At 39.8% G+C, this 17,414-nt stretch overlaps 1 protein-coding gene across 1 annotated transcript in view; it reads right to left on the minus strand.

The window, feature by feature from the left end:
* The window catches only part of HCN1 (hyperpolarization activated cyclic nucleotide gated potassium channel 1), a 155,052-nt gene that overhangs the window by 12,419 nt on the left and 125,219 nt on the right, over positions 1-17,414 (minus strand). The window contains exon 5 of the mRNA XM_039345685.1: positions 14,319-14,465. Within this exon, the coding sequence (XP_039201619.1) occupies positions 14,319-14,465 (147 nt within the window). The remainder of the gene's footprint in view (positions 1-14,318; positions 14,466-17,414) is intronic.

Consider the following 17,414-nt stretch of genomic DNA (forward strand, 5'->3'; position numbering starts at 1 on the left):
CTGTTCATACACAAGAAAACACAATTTTCCTGTGATAAACAGTATTATTGTTTTAAAAGGCTTAATACAGTGTAATTTTAAAGATAAATCTCTTTTATATCACTTAAATAAATTTCTGAGTGAATATACTTCAATTGCACAGAAGTATGTGAACATATCTGCATGAACTATTGTAAGAATTCCTACTAGATGTTTTTCTCCCCCCCCCACACTTGATCTAATCAATTTCTTTTTGAAAACAATGTCCTAAGCCAAAAATTACTTTTATGAATAATAATATAATTCTCCAGCATCTTGTCACTTATTTCCTTTGGAAGTTTTTCGCATAGGTAACACACTTTGGTTTTTATAGAAATAGTCACTCTTGCTAATGATCGATTGATCAAGGGCATTTGATTAGCAGCACCTGGCTGCTATTTAGCCTCTTCATGCCACCTATGGAAGCAGTAAGGGTCTACTTATTTTTTCACATATGGCTTCCTTCTCCATTTTGGATTTTTTTTTCAAAATAAATGATGACATGGTGTGTGTTGTTCATCTGAAGTTATATTTTTCTACTTTTAAGAACTGCTAAGGACCAGATGATTTTTATATCATACATAAAATCACAGAACTCAAAGAGGGTTGAGCATGGTTTTCTTTTTTATGTGACTCAAAATTTCTACTTACAGTGTACTATAATTCCCATATCCTTAGGGGACAGAGTCAGTAATAAGGGATAGTAGTGGTTGTAATATCTTGAGTTTCATGCATTATTTCTTTCTTTCATAGATATTGTTGTGTCCTGAGCCTGTGAAGGCAGGCTCGGGATGTTGCAACGGTCCCGGACAGTTGCAAGCTGCCTGGGACCAGACTGGCTGTCGCCAGCACTCGTGCGCATGCGCGAAGTGCAAGCGCGCCAAATGTTGCCATTTGGCCCGGGGATCGCCTTTAAAAGGGGCAGAGGAACTTGGGCGTTGTCGGCGTTGTAACCAGCATGCTGTATACCAATAAAGAGGCTCCTGAGAACTACCACCTGCTTCATGCGTTATTTGCCATTTGCTGAGGACTTAACACCGGCGACGAAGGTGGGATGCCTTACCACGATTGCAGACAAGTTGTAAGCTTACCCTGGAGTCCTGAGCAGCAGGAAACGGCGTTAAACTCAGCAGCTGCCTGCCAATTCAGCAAGCGTTGGGGGTAAGCTGGCTGATAGACCCTTCCTGTACTACTGAAAGATGGCAAAAGTAGGTAGACTTTCCGAATTCGATGTCACGCATCTAGAAAGATGGGAGTCTTACGTGGCCAGAGTAGAAAACTATCTTAAGGTCAATCAAGTGAGAGAAGATAGCTTAAAAGCCGCCACCCTGCTGTGCGTTTGCGGTCAAGATGCATTTGAGATTGCTGAAAACCTAGCAGCACCTGCACCTCTAGAATCTGTTACCTACACAGACTTAAAGAAATTGCTAAAGGAACACTTCCAGCCCAAGTTGTCTGTCATCGCTTGGCGCCACACTTTTGAACAGAGGGACCAACGGCCCGGCGAATCAGCTAAAGAGTACATTGCTGCATTGAGAAAAGCCGCTAAACCCTGCGAGTTTAAAGATTTAGAAGAAAGGCTGAGAGACAGATTTGTATGTGGACTGAGACATAGAGAATTGCAGCAGAGACTTTTCGCTAAAGAAGACTTATCATTCCAAGATGCCTTGAGAGAGGTTACTGCAGAAGAGGCAGCAGGTGGCACAATCAAGAACATGAGGCCGATCAGAAGTACTCCAGAAGCTGTGTCCATGCACCAGGAAGGAGTCCAAGGGAGCTCAGAAGAGGATCCTGATGAAGAAGTAGACCGTCTCTACCCAACAAAAGAAGGGAAGCAGAAGGAAGGCAAGGAAAGTTCTTCAGCTGTCCCCAAATGCTTCGGATGTGGAGGTCGTCACAAGAGGACCGACTGCAGATTTCACTCTGCTATCTGTAGAGCATGCGGAAAGCAAGGCCACATTGCAGCTGTGTGTCTGGGCCGTCAGAAGGTACAACCCTGAGAAAAATTGCGCCTGAAAGGTACCAGGGTCCCCAGCCAAAACAGGGTGGGTTTCTGTGCTTCGCGAAGAAGCATCTATAGGACAGGCACACACAAGCCCATTAAGAAAAAACTGTCACTTAAAGTGAAGTTACAAGGGGTTCCATTGGTCATGGAACTGGACACTGGGTCTGCACTTTCAATCATTTCCATACATACATTCAGAAAGATTTGTTCTGACAGTGGATTTCAGGCCAAGCTTAGGCCTTCTGACATTGTGTTAACAGACTTTCAAAACTCCAGAGTGTGTGTTAAGGGGGAGGCCACCCTTAACGTACAGTATAAGGATTTTGAAGGTCCATTAGATGTATTGGTAGTAGGGGGTGAGCAAACGAGTCTCATAGGACTCGATTGGTTTGAGGCCTTGGGAATACATATCACAGGGCTCAATACCTTGCAAACAGTAGACCTACAGGAAGTCTGCAAAGAATTTGCAGATGTCTTCAGTCCACAGCTGGGCACATACAAAGGACCCCCTGTGTCTTTAAAACTAGACCTCACTGTCATTCCTATTGGAATAAAAGCAAGAAGGGTCCCTTTTGCTCTAAAAGGGAAAATTGACACTGAATTGGACAAATTGATTCAGCAAGGAGTCTTAGAACCTGTTGACTCCAGTCCTTGGGAGACCCCCATTGTCATGCCTCTTAAGGCTAATGGGGACATTCGCATCTGTGCAGATTACAAATGCACTCTGAATAAGGCATTTCAGCAACATGCCTATCCTGTACCTGTGGTCAGTCATATTCTGGCCTCCCTCAAGGGGGGCCCTGTTTTTGCAAAGCTTGACTTAGCTCAGGTGTATCAACAGTTGCCTGTTGACGATGCTGCTGCTGTGGCTCAAACCATTGTAACCCACAGGGGGGCATTCAAGGTAAAGAGGCTACAATTTGGAATAAATGTGGCTCCTGGAATTTTCCAAAGCATAATGGAAGACACACTGAGGGGTATACCAGGGGTTTGCCCCTATTTTGATGATGTCTTAATTTCTGGAGACTCTACACACAACTTAGCTGAGAGATTAAGGGCTGTTCTGCTGAGGTTCCGGAAAACGGGCCTCAAGAAGGACAAATGTAAAATTGGGGTGCCTTCTACAGATTTTCTGGGATTCAAAATCGATGCTACTGGGATTCACCCTGCTGAGTCCAAATTAAAAGCTATAATGCATGCTCCTAGGCCAAAGTCCAAGGCTGAACTACAGGCCTTTCTGGGCCTTTTGAACTTCTACAACTCCTTCCTTCCAAACAAGGCTAATGTAGCCGAACCACTTCATAGGCTCCTGGACAAACAGGCAGTGTGGCAGTGGTCACAAAAACATGAAGCAAGTTTCAATGAGGTTAAGGCCTTACTCACTTCTAACAGTGTGCTTGCACACTTCAATGAGTCCCTTCCTGTGTGCATTGCTTGTGATGCTTCTCCTTATGGGGTGGGAGCAGTACTAAGCCACCTCAGACCGGATGGAACTCAGGTTCCTGTTGCATATTATTCCAGAACCTTGTCTTCTGCAGAGCGAAATTATGCTCAAATAGACAGGGAGGCTTTAGCTGTTGTTGCTGGAATCAAAAAGTTCCATGCTTTCTTGTATGGCCGACATTTCACGGTCTTCACTGACCATAAGGACTAGGGTCTTAGGTTACCTCCACGAGGGTCATCCTGGCATTGTACGTATGAAGGCGCTTGCGCGCAGCCATTTGTGGTGGCCTGGGTTAGACAAGGACATTGAAGCTAAGGTGCATGCATGCCACCTTTGTCAACGCTCACACCCAGAAATGCCCCAGGCTCCTGTGCATAGATGGGAGGAAACACAGTCTCCATGGTCTAGGGTGCACATTGATTACGCTGGGCCCTTTCAGGGTCAATTCTTCTTGGTCCTGGTTGATAGCCATTCGAAATGGCTTGAGGTTGTACCTGTCTCTTCCACCACCACTGCAAAGACTATTCAAGTATGGAGGGGGATTTTTGCTGCATATGGGCTTCCTGATGTTTTAGTGTCTGACAATGGCCCTCAATTCACTTCCTCCGAATTCCAAGCTTTCTTACATGCCAACATGATTCGTCATGCCACCTCTGCACCCTTCCACCCTTCCACCAACGGTATGGCTGAACACATGGTACGCATCACCAAGGATGCTTTAAAGAGACTGACATATGGAGACTGGCATCACAGGTTGGCTGACTTCCTCCTTTCCTACCGCACTGCACCTTCCACTTCTACTGGGAGGAGCCCAGCTGAACTTTGTTGGGGGCGCAAACTGACTACTAAGCTTGACCGGTTGCACCCGGACAGACTGCCTTCTAAATTCACACAACCCAGGGCACCTAGGCAACTGCTATTGGGTGCCCCGGTTTGGACCCGTAATTACAGGCCTAGTCACTTGTGGGTCCCTGCCAGAGTATCCAAGGTCACAGGTCCTTTGTCCTATGAGGTTTCCCTGGATGACGGTCATCTCCTGCGACGACACATCAACCAGCTACGCACAAGACAGGACTCTCCTACTGAGACTCCTGGATCTTTTCCAGGGGGGAGGGGGACCTCTATGGGCAAGGGGAAGGGTGTGGGCTGCAGCCTGTAACCAACAGGGAAGTCACAGATGGCCCATCCCAAGATTCCGCGAGTGCTCCAAACAGGAATTCGTGGGGATTAACTAGAACACAGGCACCAATGCCTACTCCAGCCAGGGAGTTACCCCGGGGGCATAATCACTACACACCAGCACCATTCAGTACTCTAGTCAGGGAGAATAACCGGGAGCATCCAAACGACTCACACCCTGCAAGAGAGCTGGCACACATTCCGTCTAGTTGGTCCAATGCTGCCACTGTTCCTAGAAAGGGGCAAGCACATAGGGAGGTGGTCGAGGAACCGAATCCCGATTACAATACCTCTGGCATCACTCAGGGGGCAACTGAGTTTTGGGGCAGTACCGAGAACCCAGAGAGCCCAACTATGGAACTGGAACGTAGGGGAAGACAGCCTCATGATAGGTCTAGGGCAGACCTGGGAGGCTCTACAGAGTTGCCCAACAGTGGCAGCCCTTTAGAAAGGCCAGAGAGCCTGCAACTAGGCAGGACAACCAGGTTAAGTAGAGAACAAAGTCCTGGCCTGACGAGCCTGGTGGGCAAGCAAGCAGGCCAGGCGTTGGAGCACAGCCCATGGGGACCATAAGGGTCAAACAAAGGGGACAAACATATAGCACCCCCCCAGGCAAGGGGTACTTGGAGGGTACCAGGAAATTTGGAGGTCACAGAGAGCTAGAAGATCTCCTAAATATCTAGAAGATTTTGTAACTCTGCTAGCAAAGCAGAATTAATAAGAGGGTATTCCTGTATAAGTTGGGAATAATGAACACTGGGGGATGGAAGCCAAAATTGATAACTTGGTACATGGAGTGGCTCCCATGCTCGTGTTGAGGTCGCGTGTCACTATTTATGTGGTTGTAGTTTTAGCCGGGGGGGAAGGGGTGTTGTGTCCTGAGCCTGTGAAGGCAGGCTCGGGATGTTGCAATGGTCCCGGGCAGTTGCAAGCTGCACGGGACCAGACTGGCTGTTGCCATTTGGCCCGGGGATCGCCTTTAAAAGGAGCAGAGGAACTTGGGCGTTGTCGGCATTGTAACCAGCATGCTGTAGGCTCCTGAGAACTACCAACTGCTTCATGCGTTATTTGCCATTTGCTGAGGACTTAACAGATATCATAGACTATTCTGTCAGATTATCAAATTATCTATCAAACTATCACAATCACTTCCAAAAGTCATTAGAAAAGAAAACAGGTGAACTTTTTCTAATATAAAATATGCAAAGTGTTCTTTGAAAGGGCTACCATAGTTTGAGTTATCATAAATGGCTGTTCCCCCATCTCCCAGAGCTATAAACTTGCCATAGACTGCTGTCTTGGGGTCTCCTTGTGAGGACCAACTATTTGGAGAACTTGTGGACAATCTCAAGTCATCTCCTTGTCCAGAGAGGAATTAAGAAGAACCAGTCTATGCACTGAGTCTTCATTCTGCTACGGTCATCAGCAACTCTTTTTGCTGAGTTGCCTTCATTTCTTCCCCAAAGGTCACCTCTTTGGTCACCAAGGAAGTCATGATCGTTAAGCAAAACATGACCATGATTTATGATTTTACTTCTGTCTTCTCTATTAACTTTGCTTGTTACATGGCAAATGCAATAGATTGCAAAACTATTTGTTTGTACCATTGTAACTTTGAACAGTTGTTAAATGAAGCAACTGATAAATGAGGGCTACCTGTATCAACTACCTTTGATGCAGACATTAATGCTCTTTGAAAACATAAAAATCTATTTCTTTCTCAAACACACGCAGAAAAACATAGGGCGCAAACCAAAATTATTGATAAATTAGAATATTTCAGAATTGCCTTAGAAACTCTTACTTATTATTTGATTTTGTTTGGCAATATGTATTTAAATTATAGATAAATGTTACTCCCATTTCTGCTTTATTTCACTTTTTATTTAAAAATTGATTCAAAAATGATCATGAGAAATAGACTCCAGAGCCATAGCCAAAAAAGGTCTGAATTTTAAAGAAGTGTTTCAGTCACTGCTGCTATGAATATATTTAAGTCATCTTGATTTGAAAGCACTTAAGCAATTGCTGAGAGCAGCCTACTGGGAATTATCTCTTTAAATGTGTGGCTCAGATAATACATTCACTAAAGAACTGAGCAAACATTGGATCTGGTAGAGATCCTGGAGAAGTTGCTGCTGAAAGCACTGATTGTTTGGGCTTAGCAGTTCATGGCTGAACAGATAGCTGTTCTATCCAAACAGAATCATACAAAACAATAGCTCAGTATACTAACTTCTTCAGCTTGTACTGCAGATATCATGAATTTCAATTCTCAGAATTCTAAGCCAGCATGGTCTTTAAGCTCTGAGGACTGAATGTAAGATAGATGAAATATACTGTATATATGCTTGTTAAAACAATTTGTTAAAACAGTACAACAGAAAGGGATTTGAGCGAAAAACTTGATTTTTATGATTCCCAAACTTGTTTAGAAAAACTACATTTCAAAATCCAACCCACTGTTATGCTGTTGTATTGAAAGGCCCACAAAAAATGTTTTTCTTTTGAAGAGATCTCTTTTTTGAAAAGGTTTGAGAGCACAGTGGTTATATCCCAAATACCAATTATGTTGTCTGAAAATGAAGTGTCTCAATGTTCTATATTCTACAAGGAGACATGATCTGTATCTATTTTCAGCCAACCTCTTCTCACACTAGTGTCTAAAAATAGATCAGTGCTGAACTTTAAATAATAGCTCAGAAAGGGTATTAACCTCTTTCTCAGAAGTTAGCTTTACCATAATGCATAGTTCTCAGGGTTGCAATCTGCACTCTAGGACTGCCTGCTGAATTCTGCTTTTAAATATCAACAAAATTATAATCTGCACTGAATTGATCTACTTTGCATATGTAGTCTGGAACAGGAAGTAAATGTTAACACAATGCACAGGTATCTTTTGCAATGCAAATTATTATGCTACATGTTAAACCTATCCAGGAAAATATTTTGTAAAGAATGTTAACACCTGTTTCCTGTTGTTTCACAGGGCAGGATACTGAATTATTGGCTTATTTTACATCAAGGCAAATTCTGTTTTCACATTAAGAAAAAATAACAAATATAAATAGTGCAGACACTTTGAGAGAAGAATGAATGAATAAGTTGGGCAAGTGGCAATTCTCTTCACTGAATATGTTCAAGTTCTGGTGGAATCACCGACTGAAGGGGAGGGCCACCCCCCAAAGGGAATAAAGAGATATTCCAGCTTAGAGTCCATTTGGAGGAGGAAACATCTGAGATCAAATTCTTAGGTCTCCATTTCCCAGGGGAAGGCAGTCAGGCTGGCAGGATTCTTGTAACATAGGCAATCAATAATAAAATATCTGTTTGGGCCTGTCCATGAGCGGTTCTGATTGCTTGTGCCTGACAAAATATACCTTTGTCAGAGATGCTAAATCTAATTGAAAGATGGACTCAAGTTCCCAAATCTTTGTTTCAATTATTATTTTTTAAATAAAGGCCCTCCTAGATCAAATGTAATCTTTTGTGTGTCCATGCTTTCATGTCATCTGCCAACTGCCTGGATTACTCCCTATGGTTTTCCTGGCAAGATCTTCAGAAGTGGTTTGCCCTTGCCTCTTTTTTTAAGGTGGAGAGAGAATGAGCAGCCCTGGGTGTGATCACCCATCTAGCTTCATGTCTAAAGTGGGACTAGAATTCAGAGTCTTCTGATTTCTAGCCTGGAACTTTAACTACTACATCAAATTAGCTCTTTCATATGTAATTACTCCAGTCCTATTTTTTAAATTAGTTAATCTGGATGTTACATGAAGAATATTTCTTTTTGACTGTTAAGAAAAAACACCAAAGGGCTATAAGGAAGATGCAAAAGACATTCAAAGGACCATGAGGAGGATTCATAAGGCAACAGCTTTGCCCACAGAAACTTAAACTGAGGTAAACTATCTTTGAATATTGTTATTTGAAAACATGAGTAATGTTTCTAATATTTCTAGTTAAAAAACATGGCACAAAATATTGTAACAAATATCTGGACAGGCTAACTGTAAATTTCATATTAAGAGAACATGAGAGTCTTTCCACCTTCTTTTCCTGGACAAAGCTTAAGCTTTTTTCTTTTAAAGGAGATAAAGAAGCATAGCCTTTGTGTAAGATTCAAGGAAGGGGACTGGCATTCCCTTGAACATGGAGACTATAGAATTACAGAACTGAGGCCATTCACATCTTCAAATCCAACATTCTGCTCAGTGCAAAAATCCAAATTAAAATATTACTGATAGATGGCTATCTAGCTTCCACTGGAACACTTACAATGAAGGGAAGCCCATCACTTATCTGAGCAATTGATTCTACTGTCAAACTGCTCTTATTATTAGGAAGTTTCTTCTAACATTCAGTTAGAATCTTATCTTCCTCTAACTGAAATGTATTATTCCAAGTCCTGCCTTCCAGGCTGAAATATTGGGTCTTGATATATATCTTTTACATAACATCCTTTCAGGCATTTGAAAAGCATCAGTTGTCTTTTCTTTAAACTAAACTTAACCAGTTGCTTCAAATACTTTGGTTTATTTTTTATTTCACCTTTATTATTTTTATAAATAACTCACAGCAGTGACCATACCTAATAATCCTTCCTCTGTCAACTTTAAAAATGAGCATAGCTGTAGCCATGTTTCCTATTCATTTTTGGTTGACACATAGAAAGGAGAAAGGGGGGATTGCCAGGGGCTTTGCTAGTCTAAATAAACTTTTATCCCATGGGAACCAAGTTCATTGGCTGCTCCCGAAACTGCAAGCTGGGCATTGCATAAAAAGCCCGCCAAGAAGTTGTATTAGGGGTAGGATTTATTAACTTTGTATTGGGGAATTGTTATGAGTGTCTCCAGGCTTGGTTTTACTTTTGATGTCCTGATACTTTGTTACTAATAAACATGTTCTTTCAGGAATTTGCAAGCCTCAGAGTTCTGCTTTATTTGTCTCTCTCTGTCAGAACTGTGACATCCTCCTCCTATTTCCCTACAATAACAACACCTGTGTGGTGAATTGGGCTGAGGGTGTGTGACTAGCCCAAGGTCACCCAGGTTTAAAGAGATACTAAAACTTATAGTCTCCTGTTTTCTAGCGTGGTGCCTAACCAAACTGGCTTTCTTAATTAAACTATGCTTAATTACTTTTTAAATCCTTTGTTGTCCTTCCAGTGTTGACTTAATTTTAAGAAAGTTATGTCTTTGGTTTTATTGTATTTTTTATTTTAAAGCTATTTTAATGAATACTAACCACCATTAATTAATATATGTGCTCATGTTGCAACTTTTACCCATTTTTACATCAGACAAACATGAGATTACATGTTGATTCAGATGTCATTTCATACTTCACTGCAGCCTGAAGCAAAATTCAGTAAAGAATTGAATTTGGATATTTTCAGAGATTTTACAAGGTAAAAAAGCATTTATTTTTATTCTTTGTTAAATCTCGAACAATATTTAAGACAGCTTCTTGTTTTTCAAAATCAACTACATTGTTCCTTTGGCTCTTTTAATTGTAATAATAGCCAATCTGACACCAAGACAACTGAAAACTATTATCAACTAGACAGTTGTCACAGGTTGCCTGAAATCCAAGCTATGGGGGCCTTGCCCCTTCCAAAGCAGGTCCTGAGAAAGAGCTCTTTGCCATTGCAATAGTCCCAGGACTCAGATCAATATATTTCTGCTCAACACATGATTTTTTAGGCATAGGACAGAGAGGGGAGGATATATAATGGTGAGTATTGAAAAGTAAATGTTTCTTACAAGACAATTTTTCTAATGTGGAGATTGCAATTTAAAATTTGCATTGTGATAAGACTGAGTTTGTCAGCTGGGCAGGTGAAAGCCTGGATTTAAGACCTGAGTGTTGTGCAACAAGGTGAGCTTCCATTACTTGCCTAGATCCTGCCCACCTAGTAGTTCAAAAGCATGTAAATGCAGAGTAGGTAAATATGTACCACTTTGGTGGGAAAGTAAGTGTTCTATGCACCTTGGTTTATAGTCATGCTGGCCATATGCTGGCCATATGACCATGGAAATGTCTTCTGACAATGCTGGCTCCCTTGGCTAAGAAACAGAGATGAGTACCTAGAGTTGGACATGATTGGACAGGGGAAATCTTTACCTTTACCTTTATTGGTCATGTCAGAATCGAATGCTGGGATTTCCCTTTTTTAATTTGTCTGAAAGACCTCAGTAAAATGAGCTCAGAAATGGTACACCTATAATTAAAACTACACTATACCACACCAGAATGGGGTCTAATTTTGCTTCAGCTTCTATTCACTGTTCTGGATTTTAAGTCCTAACTGAATGGCACTTTTACAAACTTGCTTATCTCTAAATATCCAGATTGTCCCCAAACTACATTGAGGTGGCTCTGATACTATTTTATTTGATGATGCCTCTATTTCATTTTCAAACTGATAAAGAATTTAGCCACTGATTAGAGAAAATTATATATACCACCTATATGTATAACAGCAGTAAGATAAAATTCTGGAGATGGCAGGTGGTGTGGCTTCATGTGGTTGGTGGACCCAGTAACTGCAGTTTATAAACTGTAGTTGACAGCCAAGTGGCTACATGAACATAGCCAGTTAGCCATGTTTACACAACTTCACATGATGCAAACTATGCCTACTGAATTTCAGCTGCAAAAATAAAGACTCAGAGATCTCTAGGACTAGGTCTCAGCTGCCATTTAGGGCTCATCCAAAAGCTTGCAGCCAGAATTTACAGTCTCCATACGAACTGATTCATGTTGCTCCCTACTTTACAGTGGGTATGCATATTATTAAAAGGATGGCTGGTCATTATTATGACAAATTAATTTATGATGATTTCACTAAGAAGACTACTGAAATGAATGTGTTTGCAAGCACTGTCTGTATGGGGAAGTATGGGGAAAATAGAATCTATTTTAATATTTATACTCAATGCATGCTTATGGTTGCATACTTCTGAAAACCTACAAGAAATGTAATATATTCATACATTATAACACATTAATGAAATAAAAAAATGTGAAAGAAAAAAGCCTATAGCTGAGGGTCATTTTGAAATCCTGCAGATTAAAAGCTGTCCATCCATGAAAAACTAGCATCTCCCAGCAGTTTCTTGGCTAATAGATGTTCTTGTGATGGCAGAACAAAAGATCTACTTGACTGAGTTGGTTTGTGTGGTTCTGAGATCAAAAGAAGCCTGGCTTAGGGTCAACTCTAAGTTATATAATGTTTCATGTATCTGAATAAAATAATTAATACAATAATGTCTTGTGTATTTAATAACTTCTAATACTTTACCATATTAAAATGTTCAATTATATCTAGTTTTTGTTATGGCATTATTTTGTGTGATCCCCAGGATTCTGCTCAAAGACCTCCCCCTTCTCTTCTCCTCCTCTTCCTATATACTACCCCAGCTGTCCCCAACCTTTGCAGCTTGGTGGCCTGGCGGGGGAGAGGGGAAAAGGAAAGTGGACTGCACGAGCAAATCTAAGGTATTTTTTAGAGTATTAAGCAAACAGATTCAACTATCAGTACTGGCTTCATCAAAAATATTTCCAGTGGCTGGTTTTTATCTTTTTTTTCTCTGAATACTTTTTTTTTTGAATTCCACAAAAGTCATAAATATGCAATGACATCTCCACTGAATGAAATATCCGATGAAGCCCAACTGAATGAATTTACTGAGTATACACATTTAGATCAACTGAAAACACAATATAATTAACAAAAGATTGTAATGACCAATTATAATTAATGGTGCATGATAATATCCAGTCTTCTGCTAATATTTCCAGCTGCCCACTTTTTGTGCAAAGCATTTCATCATTTTCATGTTTGTTTGTTTTTTAATGTTTTCTTCAAAGTGACTATTAGCTCAGTGGCATTTTTCTAAGTGCAACTCTAATTAATTGAATTGCCTGCCCTCATCGGCAAGGGGAATACAATTCATTATCTGATAAATAGAAAACAGAGTTTGAAAAGGTTAAAAATTGTGAAAGTTGTAACATTTGTCATTGTTTTATTAGAACTTTAAAATTAATGAGAGTGGTATTTCAATAATGCTAATAGAAAATTATTCTTGTAAACAAAAAAGAAATTTCCTTGGCATTCAACATTAGTCAAGTGAGAAAAACTGAACTTGTCTAAGTTGCACAGTCCATCAGTTCTTAGATGAGTTAAGGTGGCCTAGTTTTACTTTATACTCTGTACTTAATGATTTCACAGGCTACTGCTTAGGTGACTGCAAGTCTAAATACAAAGGCAGAAACTCTTTTTATGAGAACATGCTTCCCATTATATATTACAGGACTGAGCCTTTGAGATGCTTTCTACCATGTTACCTAGAGAGAAGATGAGAAGGTTGAAATTGCTTGGATTACTATAGATTTTCTTCTTGGATACCGGAGGTACACTAATAATTTTCCAATTCAGTGGCTTTGCATGTAATTTTATTGACCATAGCAATCTTCCTATAGAAGAAGCACCAATCACATCTCAAACTTGCCAAATTAGTAAGGGGATCTTGCTGGATTTAATACCCTGCTGAATACTTTAAAAGAACTATTTCTCCACTGATGGTGGTGGCTGATAGAAATATGCTCACTCCAGAGTTGATGTGGTTGACTAACCTATACTAAAATTAACAGGGACAATGAAGCAGCTCCTATTTCTTTAATGCTTTATTCTGTCCTGCTGGCTTTCACCTATGGAGGAACTGGAGAAAAGTCTCTACCAACAATAACAGAACCATTCCAATGATGGCCTTCTTTACCAATCTTCAGCAAATAATACTGGAGTGATATTCAAATGGTACTCTGTGAGCTGTAATTTAAATAATTCTGTTGTTTTAAAAAAATAAAACACTATTTTGGTGCTGTAATTAAGGCATCTAGCTAGAAACCAAGCAAATATGATTCTGCTGGGTGGCCTTAGGCCAGTCACTCTTTCTCAGCCCTAGGAAAGAGGAAATGGCAAACTATTTCTGAAATCTTGCCAAGAAACTGCAGTGATTTGTCCAGGTAGTCTTTGGGAGTCAAAAACTGACTTGAAGACAAATGTGCTTGCATGTGTGCACGTACACACACGTGTGTATGTGTCATGGAGCTATCATCACTGGTTACTTTTGGATCTGTTTAAATAAAAGATCCAATTTTACCTGGAAATAAGAATTCATAGGAATGAATTTCTAACTCTACCTGCAGGTTCCAGGCATCAGATATGAGACATTCCACATATTATCTATAACCAGGACTTTTTTTCTCATAGAATGCCCAGAACGGATTTCCAGCACCTTTTTTGGATGGAACCTTGTAAGGTAGGCAAGGCGGGTTGTATGACGTGTGTGAGTTCCAGCACCTTTTTTTTTTTTAGAAAAAAAGCACTGTCTATAACTATATGTCCAAGTTTATATCTAGTTTGATATAGCAGTGGCACCAGGCTATAAACCTTGGAGGATCCTTGAGTCTTGCTTGCCTTAGGTACAAAGCCAAGTGGATGACATTAGAAAAGAAGGCAATGGTAAACCACTTCTAAAGATCTTGTCAAGAAAACTGCTCAAAACAAAAACCTGTGCATTAAGCAAAGATAAACTTTCTGAAATCTCCTGCAGTTCAAATTGAGAAAGGCTTTTCTTTCCTAGTACATCATCAACACTGCTTTCTTACCTCCCGAAGAGGGTCATTGAGTTCATTAAGAATGCTGTCTTCATCAAAGATCTTGCCTTGGTAACGGTGTTCATAATAATCATGGATTTTTTGACGCATATCTGCAGGTAGCTTGTGAAAGGACATGTACTGTTCAACTTGTTTGTACTAAAAGAAAAAAAAATACAAATAATTACCGCAAAGTGTCTTAGAATAATATGAAAAACCATATATAATGCATTACTAATATTTTAAAATTATGGTTATTAAATGGAAAATGCAAGCACAATAGCTTTAAAATTCAGAGTGCTTAGGATTGTGAATGGAAATTATATTTCCTAGTATGCTGTGCTAGAAATATATTTTGCTTTTATTATTTTCTGGTTTATGAAAGTTGGATTCAGTGATGACATTTTTCCCAGCCATGGATTGAGGATTATTTTTTTTAAATAGAAAACAGGATGAACTTTGTTTTCTTTATACTTTTCAAAAATATTTTTGATTGCAATGTTCCATGAGAAACAGCATTACAATGTGGGGGTTTCTAAGCACAATATTGGAAGAAGACACATGGAAAACATGTAATAGCCTTAAAACAAGTTCTATCTTAATCTACCATTTTGTTTCTAATGGTTACTAACCAGGTACCTCTGAGGTGCTATGCACAATCCCCTACTCTTTGTTGCAATTGGTGTTTGTTTTCTCCATGGAGATGATACTGAGTCATGACATGATAAATCTGTCTTCCATAACTTTATCCAATTCTCTTTTAAAGTCATCCAAATTAATAGCTATCACTACCTTCTGTAGCAATGGATTCCATGAGTTAATTATGTTGCTGTCTGAAGAAGGATATATGGGATTCTTGCTGAATCAGAAGATCAGCTGAATGAACAATGAATGCATCAAGTGGTTTCCTGCAGCTGCATTTGTTGCAGCAGAAAATTGTTAGCGGAAAACAAGTTATATAGAGGCATAGTAGCACCAGTTTTTGCATTTAAGATGGCTGATTCATAGGAAGATAAGAATTCCTATCTTTCTTCTCAGACAATTTTTATTACATCTAATCAAATTTCTTCTTGCAATAAATGGCTAAAAGCAAAAAACAATTTTCTGATACTTTCCATAAAAGCTTGGAAAAGATAAGCTTATTTCATTCACGTATTACTCTATATAGCTGATTTTTTTAATATTTATAATTACTGACAATATCATTATTAACTGACAATTACCACAGGTGAGCAACAATAAATATACTACTCTGATCAGCTTATCATGTTGTTTCTGGTCCTTGAGTCTGGTATTATTCTTGCCAAACTGGATTAATTTCACTCCTCCCCTCAACTCAGCACCAAATTCCACCACATTTACAGAACTATTCACCACCAATTTTTGGTTCAAGATATCTTGCTAAGATAATTTTAAAGAATCCTAGCATCTGGGATTCACTCTCCCCTCAACTCAGCGCCATATTCCACTATATAGTAACTCATATTTTACTTTTTATAATTCATAGATATGTGTTTTTATGTTTATAATATTTTATTCAAAAATTCTTGAGAAATTAGGTCATATACTGAAATAGCAATGCTTTATTTTTTTTTTTTTTTAAAGAGCCGAGGTGGCGCAGCAGTTAGAGTGCAGTACTGCAGGCCACTTTAGCTGACTGTGTTCAGCAGGTCAGCGGTTAAAATCTCACTGGCTCAAGGTTGACTCAGCCTTCCATCCTTCCGGGGTAGGTAAAATGAGGACCCAGATTGTTGGGGGCAATGTAAATATATATATATACATTGCTTACTGGTGTACACTGCTTAGAGAGTGCTTGCACTTAAAAGCGGTATATAAGTCTCATAAATAAATAAATAAATATTCTTTCACTTGTATTATTTCCACTTTCTCTCACAAACAGTTGCAAACACATAAGGATAGATGCTCAAGTTATGACTTTATGGGACTGGGATTACTGTTACTAAATAATGAGATCCTAAACTGTTGTATCAAGTGACCACTTCATTTACTGTCGGCAGTCCAGGCAGTCTCAGTTGTATTGTAGTGCAAAACGTGTGGGGCATTAAGCAGGAAACAGAGAAAGTTTCAAGTAAGAAGCGGGGGGGGGGGGAGAATGCCACAAAAATGGAAAAGGTCTTTTGAGGCCCAGTGTAGACTGAGAGAGGGAGTATGCTGTGTGGTGTGAACTCAGAAAGGCTGGTGAATGAGGGCATGGGGTGCATTCGATTATAGACAGACTATAGAAAGGCCTGTTTGTGCAATTGCAGAGACTGTGGAAAAGAGGATGCAGGATGCAAGTGATATGAGGGAGACCAAGGAATAGGGCACAGAGTGTGTGCATGTTTGTGATTGAAATGAGGTCATGAAAAGAGGTTGTGGGGGGCAGCAAAGGGGGGGGGAAGAGGGAGCAGTTTGGATGAGTGAACAAAGGCTGTGGGGATGGGGGGTGGAGACATATCCCTGCAATTTGTAACTTTCCTTGCCAACTTCCCATTGATTTTGTTTGGGGATAGGGAAGTTGCAATTGGTGATCATGTGATTGTGGGGTACAGCAACTGTCTACGTGTGTGAGCTGGTTACTAGGCACCCAAATTTTGTTCATGTGACTGCAGGAGTGCTGTGAGGGCTGGAAATTTCCTTCACCCTGCACTGTAAATGATCACTGAATTTGTAGCTATACAAGTGCAGAACACATTTCACTGTCAAAATAAGACTTCTTGCATCTGATCGATCACTGACTGACTGACTCACTCACTCACTTGTTTGTCCTGTCCACTTTAACATTTTTAAAGATTAAATTTACATATGTATGTGTAGGCTGTATAATAGACACATTTATACCATTTTTTTAAAAAAACATCAGTCTGATATCAAAAATTCCTTGTAAGGTTATGCCACTAAAAAAGTACTGTCAACAAGACATATCTTAAGACTATTACCAATATAGCTCTGTGATAGTATTTTAAGAACAACAAAAGATTCTTCCTATGCAGGCCAAAAAAAAAAAAGAAAGGTTTTAACAATTTTGGAAACTTTCAATTTTTCCAATTAAGGAATTATTTCTATAGATTTTTTCCCCTTGTAGTCACCACCCCATCAAAACCAACA

Source organism: Crotalus tigris, unplaced genomic scaffold (genome assembly GCF_016545835.1).
Source record: "Crotalus tigris isolate CLP2741 ecotype Arizona unplaced genomic scaffold, ASM1654583v1 scf7180000017973.899353, whole genome shotgun sequence".
Taxonomy (NCBI): Eukaryota; Metazoa; Chordata; class Lepidosauria; order Squamata; family Viperidae; genus Crotalus; species Crotalus tigris.